General features: G+C 46.8%; 2 protein-coding genes across 2 annotated transcripts; one reads left to right on the forward strand and one right to left on the reverse strand.

Annotated features, from left to right (window-relative positions):
- Positions 1-662: 662 nt before the first annotated feature.
- On the reverse strand, positions 663-2,423 carry il17a/f2 (interleukin 17a/f2). Its single transcript, XM_080491543.1, has 3 exons — positions 2,386-2,423; positions 1,751-1,902; positions 663-1,071 (listed from the first exon to the last, which is right to left on the reverse strand). The coding sequence occupies exons 1-3, from the start codon at positions 2,419-2,421 to the stop codon at positions 837-839; spliced, it is 423 nt and encodes a 140-aa protein (XP_080347669.1). The 5' UTR covers positions 2,422-2,423; the 3' UTR covers positions 663-836.
- A 9,314-nt stretch (positions 2,424-11,737) lies between these two features.
- Positions 11,738-14,067, forward strand: il17a/f1 (interleukin 17a/f1). The gene is made up of 3 exons (XM_080458494.1): positions 11,738-11,934; positions 12,397-12,629; positions 13,663-14,067. Exons 1-3 carry the CDS (start codon positions 11,911-11,913, stop codon positions 13,922-13,924), a joined length of 519 nt encoding a protein of 172 aa, XP_080314620.1. The 5' UTR covers positions 11,738-11,910; the 3' UTR covers positions 13,925-14,067.
- The last annotated feature ends 334 nt before the right edge of the window (positions 14,068-14,401 follow it).

Below are 14,401 nucleotides of genomic sequence, written 5' to 3' on the forward strand. Positions count from 1 at the left end.
CTTTATGAAGACTATGAAGGACCGCCTTGTGTTCTCCACACATCTCAGTAGAACATTGGAGGTTCTTGAGATGTTCTCCTGCATGAAGCAGGAACATCTGAGTGTGTGATTGTTGTCACCTGGTGGCTTTGGTTTGTGTTGGGCTTCTCTTGTGTGTTTTAGTTGTCAGTGCTAATAAAGTTTCCTGCTGGAGCTCGTGCTAGAAAGTAGTTAACCCTCCAACTCAACTCACCCCTTCACCTCACCCCTCCCAACTCAACTCACCCCTTCACTTCACCCCTCCCAACCCAACTCACCCCTTCACCTCACCCCTTCCAACTCCACTCACCCCTTCACCTCACCCCTCCCAACTCAACTCACCCCTTCACCTCACCCCTCCCAACTCAACTCACCCCTTCACCTCACCCCTCCCAACTCCACTCACCCCTTCACCTCACCCCTCCCAACTCCACTCACCCCTTCACTCCACCATGACCACCATGTGAAAACAATCAAATAACATGAATATGAATAAAGAGTATGAGAAAGAGTTTTTCTCAGTTTCAGTTTCAGCCTCTCAGGATCCAGATGTTCTGCAGGAAGCCGCTCAGGAGAAACTGAGTTTGAATCTCACTCATGTAGACTTATTGATTCTGAGTTGGAGGGAAGAACGAGTCACTGATCGATTAATTAAATTTATTCAAAACACAAAAAGATTTGATCAGAAAGAGAAAGTTTCACTGCTTTAACGTTCATATTGCTTCCTGCTGACGACCCCGGTGCTGGCTCTGGTTCTTCCTTTAGTTCTGGTTCTGGTCCTGATTCTGATTCTTCCTCTGGTTCTGGTTTTGGAGGGCTCAGTTCTGGTGGGTCTTGGCCCAGACGCAGGTGCAGCCCACAGCCACAGAGCGGTACGAGGCAGTGTAGCAGCGGGTGCCAGCCCGCCGGGTCAGGACCAGGACATTCTGATAGACGGGAACGGAGTTGAGGTCCAGTTGGGGGGTGTGGGCCGGGTCGGGACCGGAGCAGGCGCTGCTGCTGCACTGGGCCTCCCACAGGGTGTCCGGGATCCGGCCCTTCACCGTGCTGGACCTGGACCCACAGAACCACCACAGATTGAGGCTTTAAGGCTCTCATCAGTTCTACCAGAACCTTCTGGGAGGGAAAACGTCCCAAAGCAGATCAGACAGGACGAATCCACAACAGCTCAGGTACACTCATCCATCATCACTCCCTCCCTCCCTCCCTCCCTCCCTCCCTCCCTCCCTCCCTCCCTCCCTCCCTCCATCCATCCCTCCCTCCCTCCCTCCCTCCCTCCGTCCATCCCTCCCTCCATCCCTCCCTCCCTCCCTCCGTCCATCCCTCCCTCCATCACTCCCCTCCCTCCCTCCCTCCCTCCCTCCCTCCTTCCCTCCCTCCATCCCTCCCTCCCTCCATCCATCCCCCCCTCCCTCCCTCCCTCACTCCCTCCCTCCCTCCCTCCCTCCCTCCATCCATCCCTCCCTCCCTCCCTCACTCCCTCCCTCCCTCCCTCCCTCCCTCCCTCCCTCCATCCCCCCCCTCCCTCCGTCCATCCCTCCCTCCATCCCTCCCTCCCTCCCTCCGTCCATCCCTCCCTCACTCCCTCCCTCCCTCTCCTCCCTCCCTCCATCCCCCCCTCCCTCCGTCCATCCCTCCCTCCATCCCTCCCTCCCTCCCTCCGTCCATCCCTCCCTCACTCCCTCCCTCCGTCCATCCCTCCCTCACTCCCTCCCTCCCTCACTCAGTTCACCTCCAGCTCCATGGAGACAGTGATCTTCTGTAGGTGTTTCCGTTTTCATCAGACGTTGAGAAGTTGGAGGAGAATGCCAGCTGGGAGTCACAGCCAGGGGGCGGAGCTTCAGTTTCAGCGGAGGAGGGGACCCACAATGCACTGCAGCACACCTGAAGAGAAGCCTGGTTAACCTTAACCTGAACTTTACCGATGAAAATGACAAATAAATGTGTTTATCGCAGGTTTTCACAATGAAAGTAAAACTAAGGTGTCTGGAAGGTCAGAAGCTGCTAATGCTAACCAGTGAGATTGGATGGCAGTGGGTGAGCAGCTCTTAATGCTAACCAGAGAGAATGGATGGCAGTGGGTGAGCAGCTCTTAATGCTAACCAGTGAGATTGGATGGCAGTGGGTGAGCAGCTGCTAATCTTGTTTTCAGAATGTTTTCATGTAAACATGAAAGTTTTCTAAAATGAAAATACAAAAACAATGTTTTCATTTTAAACGTTGCCGTGGAAACGGGGCCTCGAACAGGTTCCCAGGTTAACATCTTAGAGCTGCAGAGATTACGACGTTAAGCAGCAGATTGCTAATCTAACCCGGCGTTTACGCTGACAGCAGGACAGATTATTGATGGGTGGTGTGGATTCTCACCAGCAGCGTGCAGGCGGCTCCTCTCAGCAGCTTCATGTCGTCTCTGAGCTTCTCGGCACTCAGCTGCTTTTATTCTTGAAGGTGTGACCTGCAGCAGCAGATTGCTGAGCAGATAAGCAGCAGTCTGTGGGGAGATTCCTCCAATCTCTGCAGACATCTCAGGCTTCTGACATCAACTCCTCCGTCGGGGTGTCCGATAACATCTCCACCATCCAACACTCGGCTTCTTCTCTTCTTCACACCCAAAGTTTCTCAAGGTCACAAAGATCCACGTCAGGTTTGGTTTGGGAGCAGACTCAAAACCTCGGTGAAAACCAAGGTGCTTGTTTTATTTCAAAAGGCAGGATCAAAAGTTTAAAAGTCCAGAAATCAAAGTAAAGGAGTTCATGGAGATGTTGACAGAAACACAGAGAGCACTGACAACTAAAACACACAAGAGAAGCCCAACACAAACCAAAGCCACCAGGTGACAACAATCACACACTCAGATGTTCCTGCTTCATGCAGGAGAACATCTCAAGAACCTCCAATGTTCTACTGAGATGTGTGGAGAACACAAGGCGGTCCTTCATAGTCTTCATAAAGTAATGTATCCATGTAACTGATTACTTTTTTTTAAACATGAGTAAGTTGTTGATTGGAGCACATTAATGCTGTCGCCCTTAAACCTTTTAATAACAGATGTGAACATTTTTTTTTCAAGAATCTTTTGTTTGTCAACGTTTATGTTATTTACTGAATGAATAAAAGGATTGCTCCAAAAAAAGAAACAATATAACAATAAAACTTATAAAATAAAATGTTTCCCTAAAATTCATCTTCCACCATTTGTTTTGTTCTTCATGGAAACTTCAAATCTTTAACTGATATGTTAATACATATCAGCAACACTGCTGTGTGTGTGTGTGTGTGTGTGTGTGTGTGTGTGTGTGTGTGTGTGTGTGTGTGTGTGTGTGTGTGTGTGTGTGTGTGTGTGTGTGTGTGTGTGTGTGTGTGTGTGTGTGTGTGTGTGTGTGTGTGTGTGTGTGACTGCAGTCAGCTTCCTGTTTCCATATACGGCAGTGAGGATGCTGTGGCCCCGCCCCCGGCTGTGGTCGTCTGCAGGTTTGAGCTGACGAGTTTCAATCGGAGGCGTCAGCAGCTTTTCTCTGACCTCGTTTGCAGGGAGAACACCTGCCACCTCACCACCGGGAGTAATCTGATTACAGCTGCTAGTTACTGGCACAGGACTCAGCGATTTTCACCCCAAGAAATTTTTTTTTGAAGACCCTAAAGGTGGCTTTTGTGAGCAACAGTGCCCCAGCAGGCGGACCGAGGAACAGCGGCATTACCATGGCATTAACATGGCATTAACATGTTGTAAAGTGGCATAACATGTATTAACGTTGCATTTAAATGTATTAAAATGGTATTAACATGTATTAACATGACACCATGTATTAAAATGGTATTAACATGTATGACACGTATTAAAGTGGCATTAATATGTATTAACAAGGCATTTACATAAATTTAAATTGTATTAACATACATCAGCATGACATTAACATGTATTAAAGTGGCATTAGCATGTTGTAACGAGGCATTTAATGTAATAACATGCATTAAAGTGGCCTTAACATGTATTAACATGGCATTAACATGTATTAACGTAGTATTAACATGTATACACATGCATTAGAGTGGCATTGACGTGTATTAACAAGGTATAAACATACATTAACATATATTAACGTGGCATTGATGTGTCATTAACTGCCATTAACATGTATTAACTTGGTATTAAAATGTATTTACATGGCATTAACGTGTATTAACATGGCATTAACATGTATTTCAGGTGACCAGATCACACGTGGGCCTAAAGACATTAAGTCCCATCCTGACGTGGTCTGGGAGCGTCTGACCTCAGAGGCTTTGTAGTGTGAACATCGTTCATCATGAAGGCGCCGCAGGAAAATATACTTCCTCCCTTTGGGAAGAGATGAGGCTCTCCGGCTCTCAGCCTCTGCTGATGACTCCGCCCTGTCAGCCTCACCCGCTGACTCCGCCCTCTCACAAGCACAGGTTCCCTGGGGCGTCTCCTCCTGCAGCAGGAGTGGCTCCATAACCTGCTGGTCCCAGCCTGATTCTGGTGAACCTGGACCCGGTCACCCAGCACCCGGACCGGGCCGCCCAGCTATAGGCTAACGTGTCCACCGGTGTCAGTTCCTGTGTCCCATCCAGAGAGCCACTGTGCCAGGTGACCCTGCTACCTGAGGGTCCTGACACAGGGAGGCGGGACCAAGCTTCCAATCCACCATATGTATTGATCAGCAGGTTCGCTGCCCTCACCTCCCTCCTACAATGTTCATGTCAGGTGAACACACACACTGAACACAAACCTGAGCAGAACCTGAGGATAACCCAAGGAGAGCCCGATGAAAACCTCCTGCAGAACCACAGTGAGACACACACACACACACACACACACACACACACACACACACACACACACACACACACACACACACACACACACACACACACACACACACACACACACACACACACACACACACTGAATCTTCTGCATTATTTTCTGCTTTAATTCATGTTTGACTTTGAGTCGCTGCTGAAGTCGTCAGTTTGTGTTTCTTCAGATGAGATGTTCTCCTGCAGTGTTCAGACGTCTCGGCCTCTTTGCGCCGACAGAAGCAGGAAGCAGGAAGTCCTTCACATGCTGATAAGCATCGGTGGAATCAGGTCAGAGCGGCGCTGCAGCGTGGGATCAAAGGAGAACCGCTGAAGTGATGAAGTGATAAAGTGATGAAGCAGCAGCTGAGTCATTCAACCAGGAGGAAGAAAGAAACGCTGACTGGTCAACAGGCCCTGATGGACCTCCTCATGGACCCTGATGGACCTCCTCATGGACCCTGATGGACCTCCTCATGGACCCTGATGGACCTCCTGATGGACCCTGATGGACCTCCTGATGGACCCTGTGGACCTCCTCATGGACCCTGATGGACCTCCTGATGGACCCTGATGGACCTCCTCATGGACCCTGTGGACCTCCTCATGGACCCTGTGGACCTCCTGATGGACCCTGATGGACCTCCTCATGGACCCTGTGGACCTCCTCATGGACCCTGATGGACCTCCTCATGGACCCTGTGGACCTCCTCATGGACCCTGATGGACCTCCTCATGGACCTCCTCATGGACCTCCTCATGGCCCTCCTGATGGACTTCCTCATGGACCTCCTCATGGACCTCCTCATGGACCTCCTCATGGACCTCCTGATGGACCTCCTCATGGACCCTGATGGACCTCCTCATGGACCCTGATGGACCTCCTCATGGCCCTCCTCATGGCCCTCCTGATGGACTTCCTCATGGACCTCCTCATGGACCTCCTCATGGACCTCCTCATGGACCTCCTGATGGACCTCCTCATGGACCCTGATGGACCTCCTCATGGACCCTGATGGACCTCCTCATGGCCCTCCTGATGGACCTCCTCATGGACCTCCTCATGGCCCTCCTCATGGACTTCCTGATGGACCTCCTGATGGACCTCCTGATGGACCTCCTGATGGACCTCCTGATGGACCTCCTCATGGACCCTGATGGACCTCCTCATGGACCCTGTGGACCTCCTCATGGACCCTGATGGACCTCCTCATGGACCCTGTGGACCTCCTCATGGACCCTGATGGACCTTCTCCTCCATGAGGAGGTGCATGAGGAGGCCCTGTTAGAGCTCCATGTGTAACAATGACCCGAATTGTTATAAAATATAAAGTAATAAAACCCAAAGTGTAACAACTGGTCGATATTGTAAAAAGATTTTCCAAGTATTTAGAATGTGATCTTAACATGTATAATCCATCCATCTCCTCCCTCTTCTCCGTTCCCGGGTGGTGGGGGTGTCAGTCTGAGCACCGTCACCCAGATCACATTGCACCATTTAGAACCTTCCTGCAGGTGGAGAGCCCACAGGAAGGTGGAGAGCCCACAGGAAGGTGGAGAGCCCACAGGAAGGTGGAGAGCCCACAGGAAGGTGGAGAGCCCACAGGAAGAACATGTAAAATGTTTTAAATTATTTTCTACTGATGATCAGAGAAATAGATTACAGATCATAGAGACCAGAAGACTATAAATGTCTTTGGCAACAGCAATCATACATAAATTCCATAAACTGTACATAGATATTTATGGAAAAATCCAAACTTGTAGAACTCGTTCTTTTACTGTTATTCAAACTGAAGCAGTTCAAGTCCAAACCATAAATCGCTGAGTCACTTTATGCTGCCCCATAATGTTTACAACATAACAGCATCTCATTCTTCAGACTTCTCTCTCTCTCTCTCTCTCTCTCTCTCTCTCTCTCTCTCTCTCTCTCTCTCTCTCTCTCTCTCTCTTTCTCTCCCTCTCTCTCTCTCTGTCCCTCGCTCTCTCTCTCTCTCTCTCACTCTTCTTTTCTTCTTCATTTGAGAGCATCATTCTTTTTCTGATAGTTCCTGTCGCAAGGAGCCTTTTGCCATTTTGAACATTGTCTTTATCACACAACCAGAGTGTTCTCTGGTCTGTGGTTGAACAGTGTTGGTATTGTGAGTAGCTCCTGTTTAATTGGGGATTGGCCCTTAAGGTTTTTGTTTTATTGCTGTTGTGCCCGTTTTATGTGTCGTCTTTGTTTGGCTCAAAATATGGCAGCGTATATAGAAAGAAAAGAATCCCTCAACTTGGTATCAGCTCAACTGTTCTCATCCCTTTGTACAAGTGATTTATAAAGATGGGTCATTCTGGTAACATTCATTCCCCTGACTGGGAGCTGTGGACTGTCTTCTCTCCCTCACTTTAATTTATTTAACATTTATGGATCATGTCTAATCTTAATAATCTTAAAATCTGCTCCTGGAATATCTGTGGTCTTCAAAAACCTGCTAAGAGGACAGCCATATTATCCCTTTTAAAAAAGGAGGACATATCCATTGCTCTCCTACAAGAAACCCATTTGGAGGACAAGGACACCATGAAACTGCAGAGAGTTTGGGTGGTGCAGGTATTCTTTGCATCATATTCCTCTTTTAGTAGGGGCGTAGCCATTCTGGTTAATAAGAAGCTCGCGTTTAGATGTCTCAAGTGAGTTAGGGATAGTCAGGGTCGTTATGGAATTATTAAAGGAGTACTTCATGGTAAAGAGATGACATTAATGAACGTATACTTCCCCCCAAACCACTCCTCTGATTTTTTATCCAAATGTTTTGCAGAATTGACAGAGCTGATGTCTCAGGACTCCATGATAGGAGGATTTTAACTGTCACCTTAAGCCCTCCCTTGAAAACTGTCCAGCAGGCTCTCACCCTCCTTCAAGACAAGCAAGGCTTCTCACCTCTCTTTGTCATGATCCTGGCTTCTTAGATGTGTGGAGGTCACTTCATCCCTCAGACCTGGGCTTTACTTTGTTTTCTGCTCCCCATAAAAGTTACACAATAATAGATTATTTCTTTATTCCCTCATTGAGTATGTCTAATGTTCATTCGTGCACTATAGGCAGTGTAATTCTGTCAGACCACGCTCCCCTTTATCTTACTTATTAGGTTATGTCAAAGTATTGGAAATTTCAACCCTTTCTCCTTAAAGATGACAAAACTTTCTCTCTTATTTTCTCTGAATTTTGAATATCTTATTCTATTAATTCATCTTCTACAGAAAATCCCTCTGTTCTGTGGGAGACTTGCAAATCATAGTCCCTGGATTAGTCCTATCAAATGTCGTAAAAATGAACAGTACAAGTTTTTGGAGAGCAAATTGGCAGATTTGGAGAAACAACATGCCCAGGCCCAGAGGCACTTAAAGAGACTCTAAATACTAGAACTGCACTTTAAAACCTTCTCATTCAGGACTCTGAACGTTATCTTAAATTTGCAAGACAGAAACTTCATGAGTGGGGAGATAAAGCAGGTAAATACCTCGCCAATCTTATGAAGAAAAGAGCCGACTCCCAAACTATTGTTTCTGTCTTAGACCCCAATGGTGCTCGATCATTTGATACCAAAACTATTAATAACCAGTTTGTGCTATTTTATTCTAATCTATATAAAACAGATCAACCTGATAACGCCCACACTCTTATGCAGCATTTCTTGGCAGATCTCAATCTTCCCAAAGCCACAGAGGAACAACGTTTGCAGCTTGATGCCCCTATCACCAGAGAAGAAGCAATGTATGCTCTGAAAGACATGCCAACAGGAAAGGCTCCTGGCTCCTTTTGGAAATGGGATACTTCCCCAATCACTCAGAGAAGCTAACATCTCTCATTCTCAGAAAAGGAAAATCTCCAGACTTCATTCAATCGCCCGATCGCATTGCTCAACTCTGACCTGAAGTTGTTCTCCAAAATATGGGTTGTGCGCCTGGAGAAGATCTTGCCTTGTCATATTGGAGCAGACCAAACAGGGGAGGCTCCTGAACATGATCTAACTAACCCAAAGCAGCAGTGACCCAGCCATTACACTCTCTCTTGATGCTGAGAAGACATTTGACCGTGTTGAGTGGCGGTACCTGTTCCATGCTCTTAGGGAATTTAGGCTCGGGGACAAGTTTGTCAGGTGGGTCAGGATCCTTTACAACTCACCAATGGCGGCAGTCCTGACTAATGGGCTGAGATCTAACAACTTCCCCCTCCACCGTGGCAACAGACAGGGTGACCCACTCAGCCCTTCCATATGGCTGTTGAGCCACTAGCACAGGCAATAAGACAGAATGCATTAATATCCGGTATCTTTGTTGGTGATAGGGAGCAAATTACATTATATGCGGAAGACATATTAATTCACCTGTCCAACCCCCAAATTTCTATTCCCTGCTTGATCAAGGTGATTTCATCTTTTGGAGTTTTTTCAGGATATAAAATTAACTTTGAAAAATCTTAAGCTATGCCCCTGGGCTCTTTAACATGGGCTTCCAGTATTATGACCTCCTTTTGATTTTGCTGGTCTCCTGCTGACACAGGGCACATTTCTGTTTCCTGTTATATTTTGTAGTTCATGCTGTCTCTCGTTTCAGGCTCCTTGACTTCCTCTCCTCATGTGTGATTGCTGCTACCTGCCCTGATGTGTTTCACCTGAGTGTGTGATTGTTTTCACCTGGTGACGGCACTTTATGTTGGGCTTCAGTTCTGTGTCTTGTTGTGTGTCCACCTCCCCTTTTCTCTTATTGTCTTAATAAAAGACACCGTCTCGTAACCAGCTGTGTCCGGCATTTGAGTCCACACTTCACCTCTGACACCTGCAGGCTTTGTCTATCTTGGAATTAGGATAACACCTGTAGTGGATGATTTGTTTAAGTCCAATTTTCCTCCCATATTGAATTCTATAAAGGCGGCTCTAGACCATTGGGCCCCTCTTCCTCCTTTTTGGTTAGGTAGGGTTGCCCTTATTAAAATAAACATCCTACCCAGACTAATAACCCATTGCAAATGATTCCTATTTTACTCTCAAGTAAGGTTGTCAAGGTGTTTGAAGGCTGGCTGAGCTCCTTTATTCGGAGCAAAAGGAGGCCCCGTCTTAAGATGACAAAACTCCAGAATGCAGGTTCGGATGGTGGCCGAGATGTGCCAAATCTGAGACTCTATCAGAAGGATTCACACCTTTGGGCAATCTCAAACTGGCTTAGGAGTGACACCAACTCGATATGGCTCGACTGCTGAATTTGTTGATTCTGAAGAATTCTGTCTCTATTAAGGACTTTTGCACCAATCCTGTTACTTTAAGTATAATTAGAGTGTGGAGGCTTGTTGGTGCTCTCGAAGGCCGTGCTCAGTTAACGTCCCCTCTCACTCCAATATCAAATAATCCCGACTTCCTGCCAGGTTGTGAGGACCAGGGCTTTGGAGTCTGGAGAAGGCATGGGCTGATAAAACTAGGTGATTTGTTCACTGTCCTGCTTTCCACAACTGGAACAACAATTCAACCTTTGCCACATGGGCAATTTTTTCAGATTCCTACAGATTCGGGATTTTATAATTAAAAACACCACATTAAAAACTACTAACGCCACTTCACATGTTGAAAAAGCTCTTTCTCTCGCCACAGATAGGAAGCATATCACAACGTTGTACAGAGCCCTCAACTTGAACTCACCTCTGACATCCCAGCCCACAAAGCAAGCATGGGAGAGGGATTTAAACAGTTTGGTCCAATGCTACAAGTATATCTGTGTGCAATCGAAGCAGGTTAATACAGCTCAGAATTGTGCATCATATTCACATAACACCTGCCATTAAGAACAAAATGTTTCACCACTGTGCTGGAAATGTAAATCTGAGACGGGTAGTTATGCTCACTGCATGTGGTCCTGTGTTAAATTGCAGCGATACTGGTCCTGCATTGTAAATGTACTGTCCTCTATTTTCAATGTCCCAGTCCAACTGGACCCTAAGTGCCTCTTACTTGGTCTCACAGACAATGGTGTCACCAACAGAGATCACAAGAAGCTTTACAACATCCTGACCTTTGCTGCAAGGAAAAATATCTTATCCTTTGGGACTCCAACTATAAAGTCGTAGTCAGGGACTGCATTCCAAGTGAACTTATTACTTGTATGTCTCACTCAAGGTTGGATGTATTCTATAGAGTCGGGGGTCTTTATTTACGATACATCGGACCCACAATATCATCAACACTCTTACAGGGATTCTCAAAGTCAGCGTCATCTGTTTTTGTATGTAACTTACTCATCTGCTTATACTAGGATGGATGTATTTTGAGCTGATACCTGATATAATTACTGTCAACAAGTGACAAAGATTTTGATCTAAACGAATGTATATAATGCTGTATGTCAGCTATTGTGTTGTTGCTGTTTGTTGTTTGCCTGAAAATGTAATAAAAATATCATGTAAAAAAAAATTTGTTTCTGCTTTTTCATCATAAAACGTCATGTTTTCGTTCAGCTTCATGTTTCTGAGGAGAACCTGCAGAGAACCTGAGAACCTTCTGCTGCATTATTGACTTTTAAACTTCTCACATTGTCCTGATTGTCTCTTTCACCATTGTTGTGTTGTTCCTGCTCAAAGCGAGAAGCGACGTAAACATTCCTCTGAGTCAGCGAGGAGAACCGTCATCCAGCGCTCGGCTCCAGCTCGAGGTTTGAGCTGCTGCTCGTTCCTCTTGCAGAAGACGTGACCCAGAAAAAAGTGCTGCAGAAGAACTTCAGCTCAGGCTGAAAAGTGGGTCGAGGTTCCAGTCCTGTCACGATGTGGTTTACAGAGGAAGATCAAAGGGTGACGGGGCGGCAGGACGACCGGCGTGACATCAGCACAGGAAGTCCTCCCTGGATATAAACCCCCAGAACACCTCAGGAGGAAACACAGCAGCCCTGAACCTCTTCCACCTGAACCTCCTCCACCTGAACCTCCAGGAGAACTGAGGAGCCTCCGGCCCACAGCTGAAGAGCAGAAAACACCAAACACCTCCGATCAGAGGAGAACCAGAGGAGAACCAGAGGAGAACCAGAGGAGAACCTGAGGAGAGCCCGATGAAAACCTCCTGCAGAACCACGGTGAGACACACACACACACACACACACACACACACACAGCGGCAGGCTTTGACAGGACATTTATTGAATAATTTAGGTATAAAATTTAAAGATTAAAAAAAAAAACGTTCAGCTTCTTTAAGCGGCATTCTCACATTTCCAGTTTCCTTCAAATTGTCTTTAAATCAGTTCTTATTATTTTATTGATAAAAATCTGGTTCTGACCCAAAGCGCCACTCGCAAAATTATATGTGAGGCTTAGACGGATGTTCGGCACGTTGATTGGCCACAGGAACTGTCAGCTAGCATAGTGATAGCATAGCGATAGCATAGTGATAGCATAGCGAGAGCATAGCGAGAGCATAGCGAGAGCAGAGTAATAGCATAGTGATAGCTTAACGATAGCATTACAATAGCATAGCCACACGAAACTAAAAACTAACAAGTGATTGATGATGATTATGATGTTGGTGTCTTCCTCAGGCCTCCGGTGCTGTGATGACCATGATGATGATGAAGATGATGACGGTGATGGTGATAATGACGGCGGTCTCCGAGGCTGCTGCCGTGCCCAAAGAGTCAAAGAGGCACGTAAGGTGGTCAGAGGACACCGATCCAACGGTGACGTTTCCTCTGCAGCTCGATCCAGAAGCCTTTGTCCCTCCGGGACACCTTCGGCCGCTGAACAACGTCTCCATCTCCCCGTGGACGTACAAGTGAGTCCCCGCCCACCCCGTCCATCCTCACACACTCACCCCACGGAGTCAAACGTATGGCCAAACGTACGGCCGCTGGGTCGACGTTACAGCTTGTACATATATCGTAGCTGGAATCAATCAGTGAAAGGACTCGTTGTTTGTATCTGTTTATGAGGAACAATGTTTTAGTCGACAAATTAGATTGAGACAGTAGCATAGCATAGCACGAAGCATCTCTCTCCGCTCTGCGCAATGCTACCGTAGACTGTAGACTGAGGGACTGAGCTGATGGTGATGAGAGGATCAGTCACTTTAATCATGCTTAGCATGTAGCATGTAGCGTCACTGGTGTGTGAGCTTGAAACTCTTTAGCGTGTAGCATGTAGCATCACTGGTGTGTGAGCCTGAAACTCTTTAGCATGTAGCATGTAGCACTGATCGGAGTCAGGTGCTGAGCAGTTAAGCTACGGAGCAACATCGGGCTAACTCTGTGGTGATTAAGTTGCTGGTGGCAAAGTTGCAGGTGATACAGTTGCAAGTGATGAAGTTGCAGGTGATGAAGATCCTAGTGATGAAGTTGCTGGTGATGAAGTTGCACGTGATGAAGTTGCAGGTGATGAAGTTGCTGGTGATGAAGATCCTAGTGATGAAGTTGCTGGTGATGAAGATCCTAGTGATGAAGTTGCTGGTGATGAAGTTGCTGGTGATGAAGTTGCAGGTGATGAAGTTGCTGGTGTCGGATGAAGTCTCTTCCTCCTCTTGATATTTGGTCAGAACATCATTTACAGTCGGTCTTATTTTAGTTGTTCTCGTAATATTAAAGAATCTCCAAACCGTGGCGTTGCTCGTCCTCTCTTGTCTACTGGCAACGATGTTGACAGCTGATGTCACGTAGTACTCACTGGGTAGTACTCCGTGCTGTAGGGGACCTGATACTCTGATACCAGTATGAGGTATTGGCATCATATCGGAGCATCACTGTTTGAAATCCTGGAAGAGGTGAGCTGCGTCGTTGGATCTGCACACTGACGTATCCCTCCGCCCTCCGCAGTGTGTCCCGGGACAACGCGCTCTTCCCTCCGCTGCTGTCCGAGGCTCGGTGCTCGCTGCGCGGCTGTCTGGACCAGCAGGGCCGGGAGGACCTGAGCCTGCGCTCCCGCCCCATCCTGCACCAGGTGCTGTTGCTGCGCCGTGTGCGGGGGAACGCCGTCGGGGACGCTACCGGGGACGCAGTGTACCACTACCGCCTGGAGACCCGCCTGGTGGCGGTGGGCTGCACGTGCGTGCGTCCATCCGTCCACATTCAGCACTGAGCAGATGCACCAGTATAAAATCATCAGAAAACTCCCCCACATTTATTTATTTAAATTATATTTAAATCTTTTGTTTCCCTGCTGTATTTATTCTATTTATCGTTCAGAGGCTGGAAGAGGAGTCAATAAAAGAAACTGAGTTTAAAAAATGTTTGTTTCATTCTTGAATGACGACAACTAATAAATTATTGAAAACATCTGATATTTTTAAAGTATATAAAAAAATAAAAAAATAGCTTGAGGCTTTTACTCACTTATAATTCTGAAAACAAAATGTTTGATCAAGCAAAATCAAATTATTTGTCCTGTGAAATCATGAAAATGCTCATTATTCTGACAGATTATATTCAACAGATTAGATGAGATTCTGAGTCAAAAGCAATTTAGACTTTCAAATAATCTTCAGAATGAAGCTAACCAGCTAACTGAGCTAATCAGTGCTGGAATTTCACTGAGAACCTGCAGGGGGAGTGAGAA

Source organism: Lipophrys pholis, assembly GCF_963383615.2.
Source record: "Lipophrys pholis genome assembly, chromosome: 2".
Classification (NCBI taxonomy): Eukaryota; Metazoa; Chordata; class Actinopteri; order Blenniiformes; family Blenniidae; genus Lipophrys; species Lipophrys pholis.

Coding starts and splice junctions, on each gene's coding strand:
- il17a/f1 (XM_080458494.1), top strand. CDS start 11,911: ATGAAAACCTCCTGCAGAACCACG. Junction 11,935..12,396: donor AAACCTCCTGCAGAACCACG/GTGAGACACACA, acceptor TGTCTTCCTCAG/GCCTCCGGTGCTGTGATGAC. Junction 12,630..13,662: donor ATCTCCCCGTGGACGTACAA/GTGAGTCCCCGC, acceptor CGCCCTCCGCAG/TGTGTCCCGGGACAACGCGC.
- il17a/f2 (XM_080491543.1), bottom strand. CDS start 2,421: ATGAAGCTGCTGAGAGGAGCCGCCTGCACGCTGCTG. Junction 1,903..2,385: donor GAGCCGCCTGCACGCTGCTG/GTGAGAATCCAC, acceptor GCTTCTCTTCAG/GTGTGCTGCAGTGCATTGTG. Junction 1,072..1,750: donor CTGTCTCCATGGAGCTGGAG/GTGAACTGAGTG, acceptor CTGTGGGTCCAG/GTCCAGCACGGTGAAGGGCC.